The sequence below is a fragment of the Neofelis nebulosa genome, chromosome 9 (assembly GCF_028018385.1).
Source record: "Neofelis nebulosa isolate mNeoNeb1 chromosome 9, mNeoNeb1.pri, whole genome shotgun sequence".
NCBI lineage: Eukaryota > Metazoa > Chordata > Mammalia > Carnivora > Felidae > Neofelis > Neofelis nebulosa.
The window spans coordinates 31,168,048-31,180,924 of record NC_080790.1 but is presented as its reverse complement, the minus strand read 5'-3'; the positions used below and the strand labels follow the sequence as shown (position 1 = coordinate 31,180,924).

The window sequence follows — 12,877 nt, the reverse complement described above, 5'->3', positions numbered from 1 at the left end:
CTAAAACTGTAAAACACTTAGAAGAAAACACAGGAGTAAATAGTTGTGACCATAGACTAGGCAATGATTTCATAGATATGACATTATAAGCACAGGTGACAAAAGAAAAAATAAACAAGATAGATTTTATCAAAACTTAAAATTTGTGGGGCGCCTGGGTGGCTCAGTCGGTTGGGCGTCCGACTTCGGCTCAGGTCATGATCTCGCGGTCCGTGGGTTTGAGCCCCGCATTGGGCTCTGTGCTGACAGCTCAGAGCCTGGAGCCTGTTTCAGATTCTGTGTCTCCCTCTTTCTCTGACCCTCCCCTGTTCATGCTCTCTGTATCAAAAATAAATAAATGTTAAAAAAAAAAAAAACTTAAAATTTGTGCTTCAAAGCAATTTTTTTCATCAAGAAAATGAAAAGATAATTCACAAAATGGAAGAAAATACTTACAAATCATATATCTGATAAGGGACCTACATAGAGAATATATAAAGAAACCTTACAACTCAATAATAAAAAGAGTTGTATAAAAAAAAATAACTGAACTTAAAAATGGAAAAAGGATTTAACAGATATTTCATCAAAAGATGATAACAAATGGCCAATGAACACACAGAGATGCTCAATATCTTTAGTCACTAGGGAAACGAAAATCGAAACCACAGTGAAATATCACTTCATAGCTTCTAGGATGGCTAAAATAAAAAAGACAATCACAACTGTTGATAAGAATATGGAAAAACTGGAACTCTCCTACACTGCCAATGGGGCTGTAAAATGCACACGCATCAAGTTTGGAAAAACAATTCAGTAGTTCCTCAAAATGTTTAACATGGAGTTATCATATGACTCAGCAATTACACTCCTAAGTACACATCCAAGAGAGCTGAAAACATACGTCCACACAAAAACCTATATAGGAATGTGCATAGAAACTTAATTCGTAATGGCCAAAAAATGAAAACAACCCAAATACCCATCAACAGATGAAAGGGTAAACAAAATGAATAAACGATGAAATATTATTTGGTAATACAAAGGAATGAAGTACTATTGTATGATATGACATAACAGCCCTTGAACACATTACTTAGTGAAAGGCCACGTATTATTATGATTCCATTTTATGAAATGTACAAGATAAGCAAAACCACGGAAACAGAAGGTAGAATAATGGTTGAGAAGGCCTGAGGATGAGGAGAGAATGAATGGATACACGGTACAGGGTTTTCTTTTGAATAATGAAACTGTGTTTGGAAATTAGAGAGTGGTGATGGCTATATAACTCTGTGAATAAACTAACTCCCACCAAATTATACACTTTAAAAGAGTGAATTTTATAGTATATGAGTAATATACTCAATAAGGACTTTATTTTTATAAGAAAAAACAAAAACGTGAATAGTCCGATAGCCATTAAATAAATTAAACCAAAATCTATTTCAACACACACACACCACAGATTGAGAGAGAAAGAGAGACAGGGAGAGAGAGAATCAATTTCCCTTAAGGGGAATTCTATCAAATATCCAAAGAATTAGATTTATTCAAATTCTTGCAAGGAATTCAAAATGAGGGAAAACCTCTTAGCTCCTTTTTTGAAGCTGATAAAACTGACACCAAAATCAAACAAAGATAGTGTAAGAAATGAAAATTATAGACCAATTCCACACATAAATACAGATGTAAAAATATCAACCAAAGGTATCAGAGACATCACAAATATCAACCAAAAACTGCAACAAATGTGAAAGAATGCATCATAAGCAAACTGGATTTCTCCCAGGAATTACAAGTGTGGCTTAATATTAGAACATTTCTCTAGCACAACAAGTAGAATTAGAAAAACTGCATGATCATTTCAGCGGTTACCAAAACTTTTTTTTCAATAAATGCAATAATACCATGTTAGGACAAAGGAATACCAAACCCATAAATAAAGAATAGAAGGGGTCTTCTGAACACAGTAAGAGTTATATGCCAATGACTATAATACATTTCACACTTAATGATGAAACATTAGAAGCATTCTCCTTAAAATAAGAAATAGAAAAGGACGTTCAATATTGTTGCTTCTAATCATCAATGTACTGCAGGTCCCGTTAGCACATTAAAAGGAAACAAATAAAAATTATAAGCATTGGGAAAGAAGAAACAGAAGTTTGGAGTTTATTCAATAGAAAAAACTCTAGAAGAAAAATTACACAAAGCTAATCAACATTTATGATCAATTTTTGAAAACCAATCATGTTCTTATATCTATAAAACAAGTTAGAGAATGTAGCTTCATAAATTATAATGTTTACAATAGCAGGGAAAATACATGGTACCTAGGGTAAAATTCCACATTGGTTTTTGTTTTTACTTTTCGATAGAAAATTATAAAAATACTATTTGGTGACATTAAGAATATCTAAATAATTAGAAAAAGATACCATGGATAGGAAAACTTAACATTGAACCAATTTCATATAGCCCCAAATTTAACTACACTTTAACACAATTCCAGTCAAAACCACAATGTTTTTTTTTTTTTCCTATGGAACATACCTGACTCTAAAATCAATATGGAAGGGCAAGTACAAGAAGAGCAAAGACACTTTTAAATAACAGCCATCAGTGCTGTAGTACAAAGGATAAAACTACAAGAAGTCAACGCATAGCAATAGACAAACTGGCCAATAAAACAAAAGAGAACATCTAGGCTGGTCTCTTCCCCACATTTAGAAACACTCAAGTGTGGGGAAACTGTTTTCCTACTTTGGACAGTAATCTTCTACTTCTAACTGGGCATTTATCAAAAATTATCAAAAAGTTTTAAAAGCAAATTTTAAAAACAGGGCATATCTAAACAGGTCTGGGAAAACTCGAACATGTGTTAATTTGGGGTTAGAGCTCAGATCTGGACTAGGCCGGGGAAAGGCAGTTCATAGATTATCGGATGTCAGAATTTTCTTTTAGCAGGTCTGGAGGGTCCCACCTTAAAATGTCAAATTTACTTACAAACGTTTGTCATTTCATGTACTTTTCTGGCCCTATTTATTGCTCCCAATTTGAATAAGAACTAGGCCTTTTCCCCTACGCCTTCATTTCTTCTGCACAATCAATTACTTGCTTCGATAGCAACAATAGCATCTCTAAAGGTATCACTGCACTATTTAAAGAGAAAATGACATTATTTTCTAGGAAAAGAAAGTAGTGTGTTTACAAAAGTATATCAGTAGTGAGCGGCATCAGAACAGGCAAAAACATGCCTGGCTATAGCACCGTGTCATCCCCCACATCAGGCACCCTGATCAGTTCCTTTTGTTCAGCCTTACCTAACACCTCATTCCCTCCAACATTTTTTTTCCAAAAGATACATACCAAGAGAGACTGATGTCAGCAAGATGGTGGATAGGAAGCTCTAGGCTCTCATTCTGACATGGAAACACTAGATGAACAACAGGCAGAATGAAACGGCTTTGTGGGAGATTTAGAAGCTAGTCAAAGATTTGGAACAACAAAGTGAATGTCAAATCAAGAGCAAGCCATACTCGCAGTGGTAGGAAACTTCCTGGCATTTTTGTTCACCCTTGCCTCACCCCTCCCTGGCATCATACAGCATAGACAGGAAGAAGTTGTCCAATTCCCAGCTCCTCCCTTGGGACAGGAGGAAAAGAGTGGATCTTGTTTGCAATGTCCTGGCATGTCTGATGGCTTCCTGAGAGACTGGTTTCTGTTTTGCTTGCTTTAGAGCTTAGACAGAAATGAAGGCATCATTGGATATCAGACTGGAGATTGCTAAAAGCAGTGGCAGGCACCGTGGCATGTGAGAACTACAGGAGTCTGCAAACTCATGGGTGCATTTGTGAGATTATGGGGAGAGGAACACAATGAGATCTAAAAACAGGGGTAAGGCTCACTGAAATTAAGATATTTAGGGGGCGCCTGGGTGGCGTAGTCGGTTAAGCGTCCGACTTCAGCCAGGTCACGATCTCGCGGTCCGTGAGTTCGAGCCCCGCGTCAGGCTCTGGGCTGATGGCTCGGAGCCTGGAGCCTGTTTCCGATTCTGTGTCTCCCTCTCTCTCTGCCCCTCCCCCGTTCATGCTCTGTCTCTCTCTGTCCCAAAATAAATAAATTTAAAAAAACGTTGAAAAAAAGATATTTAGGGATGCCTGGGTGACTCAGTCGGTTAAGTGTCCAACTCTTGATTTCAGCTCAGGTCATGATCTCATGGTTGTGAGATTAAGCCACATGTTCGGCTCCACACTGGGTATGGAGTCTGCCTGGGATTCTCTCTCTCTCTCCTTCTTCCCCCACTCAAAAAAATAAAATTAAACAAAATTGAATAAAATTAAAATTAATTAAATTAAATACATATGTAAAAAGTCACGTATATAGGATGATTAGGAGGAAAATACACACAAACAGGCCCAGGGAAAACTAATGACTAGAAAAGACCTGACAGTCCTTAAGCCTTTGCACTGGGCTAATTAGCGAGGGTCTTCCACTGCATGGAGTCAATCTACAAAGGCCAGGCTAGGTGGCTGTTTTTCAGATTTGTAATTTTCAACAAAAGATTATGAACCATAGAAAGAAATAGGGAAAGATGGACAAAATAAATGAACAAAACAATGAACAAAATAAATTTCCAGAACCTGACTCTAAAGAAATACAGGCTTTAGACTTACAAGACAACAATTTTAAAAACAATGGTGGTAAGTATGCTCTAAGAGCCAAAGGAAAACATGGAGAGAGAACACAAGAAAATCAGGAAAACAATATATGAACAAAATGAGAATATCAACAAAGAGCTAGAAATTATTTTGTTTAAATCAAACAAATTTTGGAGCTGAAAAAATAAAATAAGTAACTTAAAAAATTCACTAGAGAGGATCAACAACATACTCAAACAAGCAGAATAAAGTATCAGCAAACCTGAAGACAGATTATTTTAAATTGATGAATCTGAAAAGTAAAAAAAAAAAAAAAAATGAAATAAAGAAAAGTGAACAGAGCCTAAGAAACTCTGCAGAATAACATAAACCAGACCAATATACATATTATTAGAATACCAGAAGAAGAGAGAAAGGGACACAGAGCTTATTTTGTGGAATAATGGCCAAAAACGCCCCAAATTTAAAGAAAGATATAGAGATACAAATATAAGAAGCTCAGTGAATTCCAAGTAGGATAAATCCAAAGAAATCCACACCAAGACAAATCCTCAAACTGTGGAAAATTAAAGACAAATTTAAAAGTCTTGAAAGCAGCAAAAGAAAATACTTATCACATATAAAGGATCTCCGATAAGATTATGAATGGATTTCTCAGCAGAAACCTTCTGGCCTGAAGGCAGTGGGATAATATATTTAAAGTGCTTGAAAGAAAAAACAAACTGTCACCCAAAACTTCTATATCCAGCAAAACTGACCTTCAAAAAATAAGAGAGAAATTAAGACATTCCCAGATAAACAAAAGCTGAGTTCTTTACCTCTAGAACTGTACTACAAGAAATGCTAAAGTGAGTCCTTCGAGTTGAAATGAAAGGACATTAGCAGCAACTTGAAGCCATATGAAAACATGAAGTTTTTGATAAAGGTAAATACATGGATACACTTATTATAATTTTGGTTTTTTATTATAATTTTGGTTTTATTATAATTTTGGTTCATAACTCCTTTTTTATTCTTTTACAGCATTTAAAAGAAAAAAGCATAAAATAATGATAAATCTGTATGGCTACATTATATACAAAGATATAATCTGTGATATCAATAACTAAATGAGGAGTGGAGCTATCAAAGGAGAAGAAGTTTTTTTTTTTAATGTTTTTATTTATTTTTGAGAGAGAGACAGAGCACGAGTGGGAGTGGGGGGAGAGAGAGAGAGAGAGGGAGACACAGAATCTGAAACAGGCTCCAGGGTCCGGGCTGTCAGCACAGAGCCCAATGCAGGGCTCAAACTCAGGAGCCATGAGATGACCTGAGCCGAAGTTAGAGGCTTAACCGACTGAGCCATCCAGGCACCCCAAGGAGAAGAGCTTTTGAATGCAATTGAAGTTCCATTGGTATCAGTTTAAAATAGATTGTTATAACTTTAGGATATTATATGCAGTGCCCATGGTAAACACAAAAGAAAATATCTACAGAATACACATGAAAGGAAATGGGAAGGGAATCAAAATGTGTCATTGCAAAAACTCAAGTAAATGCAAAGTAAGGCAGTAGTAACAGAAGAAATGAAGGATTAAAAAAGCTGTAAGACATATAGAAAACAAATAATAAAATGGCAATAGTAAGTTAATCTCTATTAATCAATTTAAATTAGTAATTATTTGGTCATTAATTTAAATTACCAATTAATTAGTAATTAACTTAAATGTAAATGGATTAAATTCTCCAATCAAAAAACACAGGTTGGTAGAAAAGATTTTTTCTTTTTTTTTAAGTTTTTTTTTTTTTTTTTTTTTTTGAGAGAGAAAGAGCACCAGCTGGGGAGGGGCAGAGAGAGAGAGAGAGGGAGACACAGAATCCAAAGCAGACTCCAGGCTCTGAGCTGTCAGGACAGAGCCTGATGTGGGGCTTGAACTCATGAACTGTGAAATCACGACCTGAGCTGAAGTCAGATGCTCAATCGACTGAGCCACCCAGGTGCCCTGGTAGAAAAGATTTTAAAAACCAGGATCAAGTATATGCTGTCTATAAAAGACTCACTTTAGAACTAAAGACACATATGGGTTGAAAGTAAAAAGATGAAATAGATGCTTCATGTAAATAATAACCAAAAGAGAAAGGGTTGGCTATATCAAACAAAAATGACTTTATGTCAAAACTTTACAAGAGACAAAGAAGGACATTATATCTCAATAAAAAACTCAATTGACGAGGAATATGTAATATTCTTCATATATTTACATTAGAGGTCCTAAATATATGAAGCAAACATTGACAGAATTAAAAGGAGAAATATACAGCAACATAATAACAGTAGAAGACTTTGATATGTCACTTTCAATAATGGATAGAACAACCAGATAGAAGATCAATAAGGAAACAGAGGATTTGAATATCATTATAGAACAACTTGACCTAACAGACAAATACAGAATAGTCCACTCAACAACAGAAGAATACATTGTTCTCAAGTGAACATGGAACATTCCCCAGCGTACATCATATATTACACAAAACAAGTCTTAATGAATTTTAAAAGATTTAAAATCATACAAAGCATATTTATTGATTGCAATAAAATGAAAGTGTAAGTCAACAGCAGAAGGAAAACTAGAAAATCCACAAATAAGTGGAAATTAAACAACACACTCTTAAATAACAACTGAGTCAAAGAAGAAATCACAAGGGAAATTAGAGAATATCTAGAGTCAAAAGAAAGCAAAAACACAACATAACAAAGTGTGCAGGATGCAGTGAAAGCAGTGGTAAGGGGGGAATCTATAGTTATAAATGCTTTCATTAAAAAGAAAGATATAAAATCAACAATCTAAATTTACAGCTCAAGAGACTAGAAAAAGAAGAGTAAACTAAACCCCAAGTTAGCAAAAGAAAGGAAATAAAAAGATGAGAGCAGAAATTAACGTAATAGAGAATTTCTTTTAAAGAGAAAAATCAACGGAACCAAGAATTGGTTCTTCAGAAAGATCAACAAAATTGACAAACCTTTAGCTGAACTAAGAAAAAAAGGATAGAAAATCACATCACTGAAATCAGAAATGAAAGAGGAATATCACTATCAATTTTACAGAAATAAAAAGGGTATTAAGAGAGTACCATCAAGGATAGCGTGCCAACAAACTGGATAACCTAGATGAAACTGACAAATCCCTAGAAACATACCACCTACTAAGACTGAATCAGGAAGAAACAGAAAATCCGAACAGATCTATAACTAATAAGGAGATTGAATTAGTAATCAAAAACTTCCTAACAAATGAAAGCCCAGGATCACATGGCTTCACTGGTGAATTCCACCAAACATGAACTAGTTCCTAAAACTCCCCAAAACATTAACTAGTTCCTAAAGAATTAACTAGTTCCTCAAACTCCCCAAAAAGTTGAAGAGAAAGGAATATTTCCTAGCTCATTCTATGAGGAGGTCATTATTACCACGATCCCAAAGCCATACAAATATGCTATAAGAAAACCAGACCAACAGCTTTGATGAATACTGATGCAAAAATCCTCAAAGAAATAACAGCAAACAGAATTTGAAAGCACATTAAAATGGTTATACACCATGACCAAGTAGGAATGCAAGGACAGTTCACCATATGAAAACCAATGTGATATACCACATTAACAGAATTAAGGGAGGGGGGGAACATGTGAGCATTTCAATTGGTGCAGAAAAAAGCACCAGACAATATTCAACACCCAGTCATGATAAAAATGTGTAGCAAACCAGCAACAGAAGGAAACTACCTCAACATATTATAGGCCATTTAGGAAACGCCCATAGCTAATATTATACTCAATGGTGAAAGACTGAAAGCTTTTCCTCTAACCACAGAAACAAGACAAGAGTGACTGCTTTTGCCACTTCTATTCAGTACAGTACTAGGAGTCCTAGCCAGATCAGTTAGGCAAGAAAAAGAAATGATACCTACATCAGAAAGGAAGAAACAAAATTATCTCTTAGCAGATGACATGATCTTATATGTAGAAAATCCTAAAGATTTCACACATGCACACACACACACACACACACACACACACACACACACACAGTAAGAATTAATAAACAAACTCAGCCAAGCTTCAGAATGTAAATCAATTTGCAAACACCAGTTGTTTCTATACATTAACAAGAAGCAATCTGAAAAGGAAATAAAGAAAATGACTCTGTAATAACATCAAAAAGAATAAAATACCTAGGAGTGAACTTAACAAAGGAATGAGAGATTTGTACACTTAAAACTATAAAACATTGCTGAAAAAAGTTAAAGAAGACTCAATTGGAAAGCTCATGCCATGGATTTGGAGACTTAATATTGTTAAGATGTCAATACTACCCAAACAATTTATAGATTCAGTGCAATCCCTCCCAAAATTCCAACAATGTTTTTTGTAAAGGTTGACAAATCCATCCTACAAATCATATGGAATCTCAAGGGACTGCGAATAGCCAAAACAACCTTGAAAAAGAATAAAGGTGGAGATATCATACTTCCTTATTTTAAAACTTATTACAAAGCTACAGTAATCAAAATAATGTGGGCTGACATAAAGTTAGACATATACATCAATAGAACAGAAAGCCCAGATATAAACTCTTACATATATGGTCAAATGATTTTTGACAGGGGTGCCAAGACTATTCAATGAAGAAAGGAAAGTCTCTTCAGCAAATGGTGCTGGGAAAGCTGGATATTCACATGCAAAAGAATGACATTAGACCCTCTATATGCAAAAATTAAAAATTAACTCAAAATGGATCATTTAGTAAATGTAAAATCCAAACTATGAAACTCTTAGAAGAAAACATAGGGGGAAAACTTCATGACATTGTATTTGGTAATGATTTCTTGCATATGGCAACAAAAGCACAGGCAACAGAAGCAAAATAGATAAACTGGACATCAAAATTAAAATAAATTAGACATCAAAATTAAAATTAAATTCTGTCCACCAAAGGACATAATCAACAGAGTGAAAGGCAACCCACGTAATGGGAGAAAGTATTTGTAAATCATGTATCTGATAAAGGATTAATATCCAGGATATATAAAGAACTCCTACAACTCAACAACAAAAAGCAAAGAACCCAATTAAAAAATGGGCAAAGGGTTCGAAGGAATATTTTTCCAAAGAAGATATACAAAAGGCCATGAAAGGCACATGAAAGAATGCTCAATGTCACTACGCATTAGGGAAATGCAAACCACAAGAGAATGCCACCTTGTTAGGATGGTTACTGTCAAAAACTAGAAAAGAACAAGTGTTGGTGTGGATGTGAGAAACTGAAATCCTTGTGAGCTCTTGGAGGACCATAAAATGGTGCCTCTGTGCTATGGAAAAAATACGGTAGTACGTCAAAAAATGAAAAACAGAATTACCATACAATCCCAGTAATTCCATCTCTGGATATATAATCAAAAGAACTGAAAGCAGAGCCTTGAAGAGATCTTTGTACACCCACGCTCATAGCGGCATTATTCATCACAGCCAAAAGGTAGAAGCAACAACAAAAGTGTCCATCAACAGATCAAGAGATAAGTAAAATGTGGTATATACATTCAAAGTAATACTACTCACCTTAAAAAATAAGGAAACTGTCACATGTTGCAACATGGAGGAACGCTGAGGACATTATGCTAAGTGAAATAGCCAGTTACGAAGAGACAAATACCATATAATTCCACTTCTAGAGGAAACAAATTCACAGAGACAGAAAGTAGAAGGGTGGTTGCCGGATGGGAGAGTGGGAAATGATTGTTTATTGAGTCCAGAATTTCCGTTAGGAAGATGAAAAAAATTCTGGAGATAAATGGTGATAATGGTTGCATAACCATATGAATGTATTTAATGCCACAAAACTTAAAAATGGTTAAGACAGTAAATTTTATGTGATGTGTATTTCACCACAAATAAAAAACTGAAGTAGAAAAAAAACTTTTTTAAGATACACGCTAAAAGGAGGAGAAAAACACAAAAGTAAAAGTAACATCTTAGCCCAATGATATAGGTTTAGGGGGCATTTTATCATGACATACAATTGAAAATAATGCCAATTCCTTTCCTCTACAAAGACCAGCTATATTCTAACTTAAGTATTTTTAATGGCCTATATGCGTTTTCCATTCATTACTTATTCTGATAAACATTTATAAACTTTAATACAGTGTGAAAAAATTGAAAAATATTTACTCAAAAATAAAATTTCGGGAGACATTTTTTAAAATAAAAATTTTATTTAAAAAATTATTTTAATAAAAATTGTGGAAAAAGTCTGAAAAATATTCACTTTTAAAAATAACGACTGGGGCGCCTGGGTGGCTCAGTCTGTTGGGCGGCCGACTTTGGCTCAGGTCATGATCTCGCGGTGAGTTCGAGGCCCGCGTCGGGCTCTGTGCTGACAGCTCAGAGCCTGAAGCCTGCTTCAGATTCTGTGTCTCCCTCTCTCTCTGCCCCTCTCCCGCTCATGCTCTGTCTCTCTCTCTCGGTCAAAAATAAATAAACATTAAAAAAAAAATTTAAAAAAAAATAACAACTAATCTATGAGTCTATTACCTCTGATATCGAGTTCTCTGAAGTCCCAGACATGCACACACAAATGTATATGAAAATTATTTAGTCAAAATCACTGGTTTCAATATTGAAATATTCTACATGTTTCCATTATAATATGTGTGTATTTATAAGTTGACCCTTATATTAGTAAAAATATCATCTGTCAGGGGGATGTCTGGCATGAGAAAGGCAGCTAACAAGGCTAATATAAATGCAAATGTGCGAATTACTGAATATAGCTCTAGAGATGAATAGGTAGGAATACTGTCCCTCATGATTAGAGTAGGATAAAAGAAAATGTTAAAACTCTCAAAGAATGTCATACATTTAGAAGATCTATATATCAATGTTTGATGTTATTTTCAGATCACAGAAATATTACGATCATCACCCAGAAATTTCAGACTGGTCAATTTGTAAGCAATTTGTTAAAAGCCAGAAACAGATTAATAACCTTTGACTTCCAAACTCCAATAATGTCAATAAACTATCTTTCAAAAAAATTACAGCAGTTACAGTTAAATTTAGAATGCAACATGAAGGTCTTTTTCCCCCCAAAAATGCAGTGAAACTTAGGAAGACAGAAGATTTCTGTGAGAACTTGAGCAACGAATACCATGGACTATGGAGCGTGCCTGGTGGAAAAATTTCTGCTTTGAGCTACCCTTCGAAGAAAAGGCAAAGTCTGAGGCGACCTTATTTTAGGAACTGTAATAGATGAAGATGTGTCTTCATCTTGAGATGAAATAGCAATGTTTTCATCTTCCACGGAATCTGAAGCAATGTCATTCTGAGGTGGGATAAAGCTGGTGGCATTTTTACAAAGTGAAGAAAATCCAACATGACAGAGAAACAGGGGAAGTTAGTCTTTGAGAGGGATGCTATTGAATCCTAGGTGGAAAATGAAAGATACAGTGACTTTGAGAACCAGGATGAAAGGAAACTTTCCTTGATTGGCCTCTTCCTTCGGTATCAGTAGCAATCTTGCCTTGTTGACAGGAATAGAAAATAGTGGGAAGAGAAAGTAAGGTGGCCGTGCTGTGTTGGTAGATGCTTCCATCAACAGTGTTCTGATGGGTTGAAGAGTTAGCTTTTGCTTCAAAATTCATAGAACATCTAATGTTATATTTGGGAGAACAAGAGCTTCTATATTTTTCAGCACTAGTCATACTTGAGCTTTTAGAAACGGTTTCAACTTCATCTGGATTAAAGATTTTATGACATCTTGATTGAAGATCAAAAAAACTAGTGCTCTCGTAACAGGAAATTATACTAAGTCTAGGGGCAGAGAAAAGTCTTTGGGATCTAAGGCCAAAATGGTTTGAGGAGAATTTTACATCACTGAAGCTGCTTTTTTCTTGAGAATCAAAATTGGCTCTACTTTGTTGACAGTCGGGGAAAATACCGCTTTTCTGAACTTTCACAAATAAAGAATGTTTTCTTCCAGAGAAAGATGAGTGAGTAGATGCACTTGATGAAGAAGATAAATTTTTACTTCCTCTGCGTGAACTGACTTTACATACTGCAGATAGACGGGTTCTTTTAGGATCAAGAGATATAGTTCGATGAGTAATGGAAGAGAATCCAAGGTGCCGGTGGTCTGAAGTAACTTGATCTGCAGGATAATTTGGTAGCAAGCTCTGGTCGTCTTTGCAGTGGCT

The 12,877-nt window shown here is 35.2% G+C and overlaps 1 protein-coding gene across 7 annotated transcripts in view; it reads right to left on the bottom strand.

The window, feature by feature from the left end:
• Positions 1-12,877, bottom strand: part of RMDN2 (regulator of microtubule dynamics 2) — an 80,417-nt gene that overhangs the window by 48,449 nt on the left and 19,091 nt on the right. For 4 of the 7 annotated variants that reach the window (XM_058683071.1, XM_058683068.1, XM_058683067.1 and 1 more), the window contains exon 2: positions 12,156-12,875. The exons of the other annotated variants lie outside the window; for them this stretch is intronic. In XM_058683071.1, the coding sequence (XP_058539054.1) occupies positions 12,156-12,875 (720 nt within the window). The remainder of the gene's footprint in view (positions 1-12,155; positions 12,876-12,877) is intronic. 7 annotated transcript variants of the gene reach the window in all.